This window comes from Myotis daubentonii, chromosome 5 (assembly GCF_963259705.1).
Source record: "Myotis daubentonii chromosome 5, mMyoDau2.1, whole genome shotgun sequence".
In the NCBI taxonomy this organism is placed as follows: Eukaryota; Metazoa; Chordata; class Mammalia; order Chiroptera; family Vespertilionidae; genus Myotis; species Myotis daubentonii.
In genome coordinates, this window is record NC_081844.1 from 75,671,837 (window position 1) to 75,685,194 (window position 13,358).

At 40.1% G+C, this 13,358-nt stretch overlaps 1 protein-coding gene across 4 annotated transcripts in view; it reads left to right on the plus strand.

Annotated features, from left to right (window-relative positions):
- The window catches only part of CDC42SE2 (CDC42 small effector 2), a 90,033-nt gene that overhangs the window by 52,384 nt on the left and 24,291 nt on the right, over positions 1-13,358 (plus strand). For all 4 annotated transcript variants that reach the window (XM_059698283.1, XM_059698281.1, XM_059698282.1 and 1 more), the window contains one exon: positions 1,708-2,022. In XM_059698283.1, coding sequence (XP_059554266.1) covers positions 1,969-2,022 — 54 coding nt within the window. In that variant the 5' untranslated portion in view covers positions 1,708-1,968. The remainder of the gene's footprint in view (positions 1-1,707; positions 2,023-13,358) is intronic.

The window sequence follows — 13,358 nt, forward strand, 5'->3', positions numbered from 1 at the left end:
CCCATTTTCCTTCCTTTAAAATCTTTCCCATTGCTTGTAAACGATGGGAAATTGTTTGCTGAGCAACATTTAATCTTTCTGCAAGTTGTTTTTGAGTTTGACACGCATCTTCATCCAGTAATGCTTGTAATTGTTGGTCTTCAAACTTTTTCGGTTGACCTGAATGATCTTTGTCTTTCACATGGAAATCATCACTTTCACAGCGTTTAAACCAGCGTTCACAAGTATCTTGAGATGGAGCATGTTCACCATAAGCTTCCCGAAGTATATGATAACTTTTTCTTCAAAATAAAGTAATGAATTAAAACTTCCTGCAAATGCTCTTTGTTGGGGCATGAAATTTGACATTTTTAAGCGTAAAAATATCTATGATGTTAACACCTTCAGCAAATTTGACATATGAAGTTTTGAAGCTTGCTGTCAATACAACAAAATAGCATACATTTCAAATTGCATATATGTCAACATATGTGTAACTCCATCTATTAAAAAAAAATCCTCTTTATTAACTGGTACACCTAGTAAACTGGTTTGACTGACACTCATTCTGATGATGGTGGGAACAGGGACCTAATGTCTTGATTCAAAATGCAGTCTAACCTAACCCTTAATCATCTCTCATGTACAATTCTAATAACAATGGAGAAGGTGATAATTTTTTTTATAATTATTGATGAGTTATTGCTGCTTGAATATCTCAAAAAGTTGATTGCTATTCTACTTACAATCTGGGTTATCTTTGAGAACAAAGGACTCAATTGAAGAAACCTATAGGAAAATGATCAGTATTTCTTTTTGGAATTAGGAACTATTATATGGTGTTTGAATTAGTGAATTTAAAAAAACTTATTAGAACAGCTTATACTTTTATAGTCATAAAATAGAATGCTCTGGGCAAGAATTTCTGTCTTCTTTCACTGCTATATCCCTAATAACCGGATACTGAAAAAAAGCTTGAAAAGATTTGTTGAATAAATATCAGTTTATTAAAATCTTGAATTTTTTTCAGTGTTTACTTTTTGGGGAAATTTTATTAATTTTATCACAGATTTAAGAAATAAAAGTGGTGGTGGGGGGACAAGGAGAGAGTGACTAAAGAACTTATCCTATATAATAAAGAGGTAATATGCAAATTAACCCCCATGCCCTCACAAGATGGCTACCTACGACCAGGCCGGCAGGGGGTTAGTGAGGGACGACCAAACAACTGAACAGCAGGCTGCGTGGGGCAACCAGGCCATCAGGGGGGTTAGTGAGGGATGACCAAACAACTGAACAGCAGGCTATGTGGGGTAGGGGGGCCTTGAGGGGCGACCAGACTGGCAGGTGGGGGGCAGTAAGGGGTGACCAGGCAGGCAGGCAGGTGAGCAATTAGGAGCCAGTGGTCCAGGATTGTGAGAGGGATGTCCGACTGCCGGTTTAGGCCCGATCCTGGGGATCCCGGATTGGAGAGGGTGCAGGCTGGGCTGAGGGGATGCCACCCCCATCCCCCGCCCCGTGCATGAATTTCGGCCTCTAGTATACTTACATGCATAACCCATGAGATGTGGACAATAGGGTGGTAAGGATCTGAGGGGTGGTAGGGGCTGGACAGACGGGATTAAAGGGGGGGGGGGGATGGGAGACATCTGTAATAAAAAAATGAAAGAAAAGCTTCTACAAATAAGTAAAGTAACTTGTTTTCTTTACTTTTTCTTTTTTTTCTAGAGTACCTGAGCCAAGACAACTTCCTGGTGGTTCAGAAACGAGTCTCTGTAGAACCACAAGCAAAGAAAGGAAACATTCTGTCTTTTTCTTAATTAATTTGACCACATAAGATACGTCCAGGAACTAAAACACAAGGAAGTATTAACATTATTATTTGGGCATCATTGGACATCCATCATACTGAGGAGTGTGCTTTGTGAAGCTTCCTGAGGAGAGATTTGGAAACTTCCGTGGTGCTCATTTATACTTTGGACTATAAGCATGAGTGAATTCTGGTTGTGTTTCAACTGCTGTATTGCAGAACAGCCTCAGCCTGTAAGTATGAATTAATATACGCACAGATTGGGTGGGTGCTTATGAGACATACTGCTGGTGCTCAAGTTGAGAATCAGGACCCTAGCAGTAATTGCAGGGCAGTTCTAAGGAGTGTCACAGAGAGTAGTTCAATGGATCTCTGAAAATCTGGTTAAAAAAAGGGGGCGGAGGAAAATAATGTTTTTTTGAGTAAATGGTGTCATAAACTGTGCTAGACCATTGTACATGACTGGGAAGGCTGTGCTCTTTCACCAAGTAGATGACTTCTGAAGGAAAAGTGAGAGAAGGAGCTAAAATAGCTCAGTCGGCCTTGGAAATCTGGGGTGCAAGATGTGACAGCCAGACCAGATTGCACTCACATTTTTTTCAATTTACCATCTCATTTTCCTAACAGAAACCCTTGGAGGAAGATACCATTATCCTTATTTTCAAGTTGAAATAGATCCAGTGTTTTTGCCCAAAGTCATATTAGGTAGTAAGTGGTCTTGGCTGACTTCTTTTTGGCACATGCCCCACTTTTTTGTGCCTTCTAAACTATGCACATATTGTTACCTCTTCCAAAATCCTGCCCTTCACCCTCCAGTTTTCTGTTCATCTAGAGCAGCGGTTCTCAACCTGTGGATCACGACCCCTTTGGGGGTCGAACGACCCTTTCACAGGGGTCACCTAAGACCATCAGAAAACACATATATAATCCTATCTAATAAAAGAGAAACATGGTAATTGGTGTACAACCGCTACCCTTCCCATTGGCTAATCAGGGAGATATGCAAATTAACTGCCAGCCAAGATGGCGGCCGGCAGCCAGGCAGCTGGAAGCTAACATGAGGCTTGCTTGCTTCAGTGACGGAGGAAACCAACGTTCCCCGCCTGCCTTGCCGGCCTCTGAGCCTGCAGTTTCAAACATTGTAACAAATATAGAAGCTAAACAAAACCCCAGAAACCTGCTTTCAGCTCACCAGGATCTCAGAGCTGGAGTTATACATTGTTTCGATTATAGAACCCAAAAAAACCAGATACCTGCTTCAGCAGCGGAGGCCTCAGAGCTGGAGCCAGAGCTAAAGCTGGCCCAGAATTTTAAAAAAAAGAAAAAAAGGAATAGTTGGGAGCTTCAGCCCTCAGCCCCTCACCCAGACTGGCCAGGCACCCCGGTGGGGACCCCCACCCTGAAGGGTGTGTGACCAGCTGCAAACGGCCATCATCCCCTCACCCAGGCTGGCCAGGCACCCCAGTGGAGACCCCCACCCTGAAGGGTGTGTGACCAGCTGCAAACAGCCATCATACCCTCATCCAGGCTGGCCAGGCACCCCAGTGGGGACCCCCACCCTGATCCAGGACACTCTTCAGGGCAAACATACCAGCCCCACCCATGCACCAGGCCTCTATCCTATATACTAAAAGGGTAATATGCCTCCCAGCACCAGGATCAGCGGAGCCACGAGGCCTCCCAGCACCGGGATCAGCGGAGCCGAGAGGCCTTCTGGCACCGGGATCAGCGTGACAGGGGGCAGCGCCCAAACCTCCTGATCGCCCTGCGGCTCTGTGTGTGACAGGGGGCAGGGCCACAACCTCCCTATCCGCCCTGCTCTGTTCATGACAGGGGAAGGCGCCCCAACCTCCTGATCAGCCCTGCTCTGTGCCTGATAGGGGGAGCTCCCCAACCCCCCGATCACCCTGCAGCTCTGTGTGTGACAGACTGCGGTGCCCCAACCCCCTGATCCGCCCTGCTCTGTGTGTGACAGGGTGCGGCGCCCCAACACCCCCCACCCCCACGGGCCCTGCTTTGTGTGTGACAGGGTAGAGCCATAACCTCCACATCAGTCCTGCCCTGAGTGTGACAGTGGTGGCGCCCCAACCCCCTGATCGGCCCTTCTCTGTGGGTGATAGAGGGCGGCGCCCCAACCCCCTGATCCACCCTGCTCTGTGTGTGACAGGGGGCGGTGCCCCAACTCCCCTATCGGCCCTACTCTGTGAGTGACAGGGGAGCTCCTCAACCCCCTGATGGGCCCTGCTCTGTGCGTGACAGGGGGGAGCTCCCCAACCCCCTTATCGACCCTGCTCTGTGCGTGACAGGGTAAGGAGCCCCAACCCCCCTGATGGGCCCTGCTCTGTGCGTGACAAGGGGTGGCGCCGCAACCTCCCCATCAACCCTGCCTTGAGTGTGACAGGGGGCGGTGCCCCAACCCCCCAATCGGCCCTACCCTGAGCATGACTGAGGGTGGCATCGCAACCTCCCAATCCGCCCTGCTCTGTGCATGACTGGGGGCGGCACCCCAACTCCCCGATCGGCCCTGCTCTGAGCCTGACCAGGGGCTGCACCTAGGGATTGGGCCTGCCCTCTGCCACCCGGGAGCAGGTCTAAGCTAGCAGGTCGTTACCTCCCGAGGGGTCCCAGACTGCGAGAGGGCACAGGCCAGGCTGAAGGACCTCCCTTCCCCCCGAGTGCAGAAATTTTTGTGCACCGGGCCTCTAGTTACATATAATTACAAATTGTTTTTGTGATTAATCACTATGCTTTAATTATGTTCACTTTGTAACAATGAAATTGGGGGTCACCGCAACATGAGGAACTGTATTAAAGGGTCGCGGCATTAGGAAGGTTGAGAACCACTGATCTAGATCAAAAGTCACCTCTACAAAATCTTCCCCAACTATCTCCTGACTTAGCAAATATTTATCTGCATTCCTAGCAGCTCTTTAATTCATTTTTCTATTATGGCATGGAACTTCTTACATAGTAATAATTGTTCTCTAGTTTCTCCCACCACATTTTTAATTCTATAGGGGCCCTGACCATATTTACTTTGTATCTAAAGGATCAAATCTAATACCTTGGAGAATCTATTACATGCTGGCTGGCTGGCTGAATAAGTGAGTTTATGTTTTATTGTTTGTGATAGCATAAAAGGACAAATGAGGTATAATCTTTTCTAAGCCTTTCCCTGGGTATGCACAGTTAATTTCTAATTTTCCTCATATATGCATTTGTTTTTTAATGTCTTTGTTATGTCTAGCTCCCCAAAGGGTAAAATATGAAAGATGAAGGGTGGAGGGAGGAGGAGAATGGGTTGTTGGCTTTTTAAAACAATTTTTTTTAATTGATTTTAGAGTGAGGAAGGGAGAGAGAGAGAAACATTAGTGATAAGAGAGAATCATTGATCAACTGCCTCCTGCACGCCCCCTACTGGGGATCAAGCCTGCAACCCGGGCATGTGCCCCACCGGGAATCAAACCCTGACCTCCTGGTTCCCTGGTTCATGGGTTGATGCTCAAGTACTGAGCCACACCGGCTGGGCAGGTGCTAGCTTTTTAAATCCCCTGGAAGTCACTGCAGCCAGACAAGGAGTGTCTTGCAACAAACAGTGTGGGGAGGTGGTCCAACACTGGCTGCCTATCTCTTTATTCTCTGTGATCAGAAGTGGAGATATTTGGAGGACCGGGTCCTTTTTGCCTACTCTGGCTACCATAGCTGAGTGTGAGCTGCTCTAGGAACACAGCAAGAGCTGGCTGATGGGTAATGCTACTGTGCTAAGGGCTGACATTGCCTGAAATTACTGTGGTTTACCTTTCAAGCCTTCCGCTGGTGGTTGTAATCCTTGAACAGACTCAAGTTCGAAAATAGTTACATCAGGCTGATTCTGCCCCTGTGGTTGTTGGGTGGCGATGCAGATTCCTGGTGCTCCATGTCCACCATCTTTCTGTTTACTACTTTTATAATTTTGGTTTTTATATTTAGCGCTTTGATCTGTGAAATGGAAGATTGGTTGATTTGTGTGGTGTGAGGTGGGGGTTTAACTATTCTTTCATGCTAATCAGCTATCTAAAGACAGTTCACTAAATAGCCAATCTTTTTATTCGTGATTTGAAATGTCATCTTTATTATATACTATGCTTTCATATATTTAAGAGTCCATTTCTGAAATACATTTCTTTTGGTACATGTGTTTACACATATACTGGTACTACCATATTGTTTTAATTGCTGGTGTTAGTGTATTTTGCTGCTTCATAGAAGAGATCTCTTTCATAGATCTTTTTAAACTGTATTGGTAATGTCTTATTTTTTAAGTTGGATTATTATTTGAGCCCTTATTATTTTCTTCATGTTTTTATTTGTATGAGATATTTCATAATGCATATTTTTATAGGTGTTTACTTTAGGATTGCATTAAATTTAGAATAAGGGGTGAGAATTGACATCTTTAAAATTGAGTAATCTCATTGAGAAACATGGCATGTGTCTTAATTTGAATAGACCTTTTCATGTAATTTTTGCAGATTTCTTATTAACTTTGTTTTAGATAGTTTATGGATTTTATATTACTATTCTGCTTGAAATTCTGTTTGTCGCTGGTATTTCCTAATTGGATTGTACTAATGTATAGGAAACTAATAATGTTATGCAGACACCTTACTGAACACTTTATATTTTCTAAATATGTCGATATAGTGACATTTTAAAACCTTTTTCTGATACATAAACCTGTTGTGTTGTTGGTATCTTACAGCATTGACTGAGATCTCCAGTATTATGGTGTTGAGTAGTATCATTAAGGGTTGAGCATCCTTGCTTCTCCTGACTTTAAAGCAGCAGTTCTCAACCTGTGGGTCACGACCCTTTGGCGGTCGAATGACCCTTTCACAAGGGTCGCCTAAGACCATCCTGCATATCAGATATTTACATTATGATTCATAACAGTAGCAACATTACAGTTATGAAGTAGCAACGAAAATAATTTTATGATTGGATCACAACATGAGGAACTGTATTTAAAGGGCCAGAAGGTTGAGAACCACTACTTTAAAGGGATCGGTTGTAATGTACTTAAACATAAAATGAATGTGTATTTTAGTGATTGTATGTTTACCTACACGTTTAAGTTATTGTATACAATTTACCTCTGATATTTCCAAAGATTACATTTTTAAAGATTATGGAATACTTGAATCCTGTTGCCATTTTGTTTTTAATATTCCTTGTAATTTTTTGTTGGAAATTAGACATGATAATTCTGGGTAAAAGGAAGTGAGGTAAATAGGCCTTTATTATGAGGTTTTATATTTATCTGGATAGGGGTTAGGCCATACTGTTTGCTGTAGCTGTAGGTGAGGGTAAAATTTCCTTCCGTATCCTTGTATGTGTTTTGAGTTTCCCTAGAGACTTCTTAAATATTCCTCTATTATATAGGAGCCATGTTACAGATGGTGGTGGGAAAGGGGAAACTTTATGTACTGCTGTGCTTAGATTTCAGTCTTAGTGAGTCTGCTGGGCTGTGATGAACACAAGTACTTCTCAGTTTTGTTTTGGTTTTTACTTAGTTCATACAAAAAGGCTAGAGGGGACTGGAGTTGGGTATTTCTCTTTCCCTATGTGGAAGGCTAGTGTGGGCTAGAGTTGGATAATTCTCTTCCGCAGAGCTGGTTAGTTTCAAGTAAAACCCGTCGATTGGGCTCTGGTAAAGTAGTTTCTCTTCAGGATAGGCTTTGTTAAGAACAGAATGCTCTGGCTTACTTAAAATGGCTCCCATTCCTCACACTTTGCTGAAAAACACGGGAGACCTTTCTCTGATGTGCACTTGAAGAACATGGTAGAGTTCCTGGAGGCAAAACTCACAGAAGTGTGGGGTCCCCCTAAGACTGGACCCGTGGGGTTTTTTACTGTCAGACTTGTCTACGCTAATCCTCCAGCAGCTCATCAGTTACAGGTTAGGTTTTCCTACCCTGGTCCTGGATACCCTTGGAGGTTTCACCTCATGGTAACTTGTGATTTTTATATCTGCCTCTCTCTCCAATTTTGGGGATAGTGGTTCTCTCTATGATCCCAGTTCTCGAATGGCTGTAAGAATTGTTGGTTTTCACTTTGTTAACTTTTTCCTGTTGTGTGGACGGGAATGACACTTTCCAAATTCTTACATGCCAAACCACAAACCAGAAATTGTATAGCCATATTTTTTTAAGATTGATTACTTTATTGCTGGTATTCATAATGCATATAACAAAGTGAATCCTGTTCCAGCATGTGATCTAGGTAGTATACTCATATATAGCTAAAATAGCAAGGCATAGATTAGAAATTTAAATGTCAGGAGCATACAGCCTTGGAATTATAAATATGAGACATTGGAAATACATTTTTTGCTGTACAAAGGATATGCAGCATGAGTTTTTTGCACACATATAACATGTCAGTATTGTGTTATTGTTTAATAATACATATTTGTATAAAATATTCCATGGGCATCTGATTTCTTAGTCTTTTGGACTTGCTGAGAAATATGACACAAAACTGAACAGGGCATTGTGGTTACTGCAGTGGAAGAATAGCTTGTTTGTTGGCACTTAATGACTTCACTGACTATTATATGTATGTTTATAGTCTACAAAAACATATCCTTGCCATTCCATTAGGCAGTATCAAGAGTGCCTTATTTGAAAGCTGCTTAGTCATCTCTAAATACTTTAGTTTTCTAAAGTATTTACTGAAATTAAGTGCCGCATGCCATCTCTCCCACTCGTTCCTTACCACCCCCTGCTCTTGCACATTCCATGTGTGAAAAAGGAATAACCCAACATTGGGAAGAACATAGACTTCATTTTTCTGTGTAGTAGCATACAAATCATACTTTTTCTTCTGACTCCTTCATTTTAGGACAGTATAATGCAGTCCCATTTTTTTTAGCGGTAATAATCCAGACCTCTTTAATTGATGGTAGTATAAATGCTGTAGTTGCTGTTGCTAGATATAGCGAAGGCTGTAAATTTAAAATTGGATGGTGCCTTACAACACGTTAAGCCCCATGTCATTCACCAGTGACTGACACTGTACTTTCCGTCCAGAAGACAAAACAGCCTGGGCGCTTAATGTGTTAAAAATGGAAAGGTTCATAAGCTATTTACAGGACTGTAGTGAATTCTTGACCTACTTATTGTTGTGCATTGGAGTACAGGTGGGCTTCTTTTCCCCCTAGCTTATTGAGGTATAATTGGTATACAAAAAACTGCACATAATAGCCCTAGCTGGTTTGGCTCAGTGGATAGTGTCAGCCTGTGGACTGACGGGTCTCAGGTTCGATTCCAGTCAAGGGCACATGCCCAGGTTGCAGGCTCGATCCCCAGTAGGGGGCGTGCAGGAGGGAGCCAATCAATGATTCTCTCTTATCATTGATGTTTCTAACTCCCTCTCCCTCTCCCTTCCTCTCTGAAATCAATAAAAATATATTTAAAAAAACAAAAAACCTGCACATAATTAATGTATACAATCTGGTGAGTTTGGGCATAACACAGTCCTGTTACGACCACCACAATCAAAGACATACACTTCTAAGGTATTCTCAAAAAACAATGAATATTGATTTACACCCCCCCCTTCTATTCATCTATTCATGTTACATGCCTTCCCCATTTGATGTTTTTGCCATATGGTATTGATAATTGCTATTTGTCTCTGAAATGTGTTATTTTAATTAGGCATGTACAGTCACCATTATTAGTGCATATAATAATACTGCTATTTCTATAATGGGCCAGGTACTAACGAAATAACAGTGAACAAAACAGACATTGTCTCTGCCATTATGGCTTTCACTGCAATGGCAGAAATATGTAGTAAATAAATAAGTGTATATGATATCAGGTGATGATAACTGCTCTATGGAAAAAGAAAGCAGGAACATAATATAGAGAAGGAAAAATGGTGGTATTGATGGTATATCGCGCAGTCCTTTCTGATGAAGTGATTTTTTAAAAAATATGTATTTTTATTGATTTCAGAGAGGAAGGGAGAGGGAGGGAGGGAGGGAGAGAGAGAGAGAGAGAGAAACATCAATGATAAGAGAGAATCATTAATTGGCATATTAGCATATTATTATATACCTATAGATGAAGCAGGCCGTTTCTTAGCAAGCCAGGTTGCTGCTCTTTTTAGTTACTTAAAATGTGACATCAGCAAAAATAATAATTCAAAACTAGATGATATTATGATGAATCCCTTGTACCCATTTCTCAGCTCAATCATTTTATTTTATCTGATAATTATTTGTCTCATTCCATTCCTTTTTCCCTTTCCTGCATTATTTTGAAGCCAAATCCCAAGAATTACATAATTTTATCCATAAATACATGTCAATATTTATCCCTGAAAGATGACTCTTATATAACATAACCACAATACCATTATACCAAAAATATTAATAAGTTATAAGTTTGCTTTACATGTAAGGTATAATAAGCATGAAGCAGATATTACTCAAATTAAGAAACGGGGGTTGCCAACACCTCAGAAGCCTCCTAGTGTGCTTTCCCATTACACCCTTGCTCCAATACAAACAAAATAGAACCAGAGGCATGGATACATGGAACAGACTGACAGTTGTCAGAGCTGAAGCGTTGGAAGCAGGGAGGACTGGATGGAAGAAGGTGAAGAAATTAGCCAAATAACATATGCTTAATCCATAGACACAGACAGCAGTGTGGTGATGCCCAGAGGGAAAGGGGTGTGAGGGCTGGATGGAGGTGGGCAAAGAAGATGAAAATAGGGATATCTATAATAATGTCAGCAGTAAAAATAGTTAAAGGAAAATCTGGGTTAACAGTGTGGTCCTAGGTATTATGAGCAATGCTCTTTTATGCCTTGTGTATATGTGTTGTTCTAGGGTATATACCTAGGATGAAATTACTGGCTTTAAAGTCTAAGGACATTCACTTTTACTGTGGGAGAGCACATTGTTTTAAATTTGCTGTTACTAATTTACATTTCCACCAGCACTTTGAGTGTCCCAACCATTGTTCCATATCCTCATCAACACATGGTGTTTTCAGACTTTTAGATTTTTATCAGCCTGGGAGAAAAGGATGGCATCTCTTTGATGTTTGACCTCGCATTTTAATACAATGAGAGTGAAAAGTAACCTGACTTCTTGGACTATTAGGTTGTCTCAATAAATCAGAGATTTCTTGAAATAAAATTCCCCAATTTAGCTCTGCTACACTTTTGTTCATCAGCATTTCCATTTATATACTAGCATGAGGTCATTTCTTTCGGAGTACAAAAAAAGACACACTTAGATAAATTGAAACAGATTAAGTTAGGACATTATACTGCAGCAGCTTTCATTTTTGTAGTTAGTTTTAAGTACGTTTAAGCATTTATCTACTATTTACTGTTTCTAGGAACTACTGAAGAAATAAATGCAGTCAGTAGCCACCAGGTATTTATGTCACCTATATACTAATTATAGTATATTTAGAGCTATAAATATAGTAGAGCTTAATTGAAAAAAGAAAGATGAAAAATAAAAACAGAAATTCTAGTATTTTCCTTTCACATCCCAGGACCTCTTGGGAGAGCATATCTCACATGACAGACCATTGAATACAGAACAAGTTAGAGCACGGAGCTCTGGAGTCCAAAAATAATAGGATTTTTAATTGTGATACAAATAATTACCACTAAAAGGAAAATAAAAGAAACCCAGGGGGATTTTTTTTTTTTTTTAAACTGGAAGAAAACCCATTGTGGTCAAGTAACTAAAAAATACACATGTGGCCAATAAGCCCCAATGAAATTTTTTTCCCTATATGATCTTTAGAAAATACTCTCTGTCCTCATGTTTATAAAGACAGTTTTCCTCATCTGGGAGGTCATGTTAAGTAGTCAGTGTGTGCTCCTATTAACTGGCCATTTCTATGAATGTTGAAACATTTCTTAAAAGGTCTATTGTTTGCAAGTCATCTGACCCTATCTGGGAGATTGTTATGTTTAGAAAACAGTCTGCAATGACAAGTTCTGTCATTCCTGTAAATGATATGAAAGTCTGCATCTTTTAATAAGGCTGTGATTTCTTAAAATGCCTAAAATAAAGTTGCTTCTCTAATACACCAATAGCATTAAGCTTTGTTTTGCCATTGGGTTTTATAAGCTTAGAAACAGCAAGAATGAAGGGGAGTAGGCCTTTATTTATCTAGAGTTAGTGTGGATTGGGTTCTTATCTCACATGGTGTAGTATATACAAATAGGAAAGAAAGTAATACTCTTAAGGAACTCAAACTATTATTTTTGAAATCAGAATTAAAAAATCAATACTAGGCAGGTAAAGTTTAGGTAATAAACTAGTCATTGTTGTAGGAAAATAAAATGATTATGCAATTTTTATATAATCTGTTACTAAAGAGAAATTAGAATTTAAATAATTTCTGGGGACTGATAGTATAGTGGTATTTTAATTATCTGGGCCTGATTTTATGATGTCTATGATATATTGAACATTTTCAGAAACACTTTTTAAGAATCTTTTCATTGGTGATGTAAATATATAGTAAAATAAATTCTGTTTTCATATTTATCTGCCTTAAACTTGTAGAATGGGTAAACAATATTACAGATAAATTTTATTAGTGGCCCTCTCATATGCAAGACGAAGTCTGATCTCAGCTATGTCTCCTTAAGTACCACGTACTCTAAAGATTTGCCTGGTTTCTTATCATTTTTGTATATAATAAACATTCTTCTAATTTTTTCAGATAAGCTATTTTGTTTGCTTATGTTCCATTTATTTTTGTAGATTGAACTTTTATTTCCTTGAAAAGCAATTTCTTATATTTCTCCATTTTAGTAGTTGTGACATTATTTATTTTGTTTTCATTTGTGATTTGTTTTCTGTTTTCATTGTGAACTCAAATTTTTCATACAATCATAAAATTTTACCTCTTAAAGGCATCTAAGCAAACACCTGTATAGTCAAATGCATATACATACACATGCAGATTTGGAAACTATATTAGAAAGTTAGCTAGCAACTTAAATTAAGACTAATGAATCAAAACTAGTTAAAGACTAGTTTTTTTTTTTCCGGCTTTATGTTTTGGTAAATTTTATCCAAATGAAAAGGAATACACCTATTGGATATGAAATTGAATTCTAAGACTATGCCAATATACAACACTAGTTTTGATGAGGTGGAACCAGGAGTTTTAACATTTTATTTTAGTTTAGTTTAGTTTTTTTTTAGTTTTAACATTTTAAAAGACTCTCCTTGCCACCAAATGTTAATTATTAATCTGACTTAAAAATTTTTTTTTACTTATTTCAGAGAGGAAGGGAGAGGGAGAGAGATATAGAAACATCAATGATGAGAGAGAATTGTTGATCAGCTGCCTCCTGCACGTCCCCCCCATTGGGGATTGAGCCTGCGACCTGGGCATGTGCCCTGACGGAATCAAACCATGATCTGGTTCATAGGTCGATTATCAACCACTGACCCACGCCAGAGCCATGTCGGCCAGGCTTATCTGACATTTATAGACCTTCTTAGTCCAAATACTTTCATATACATTAACTT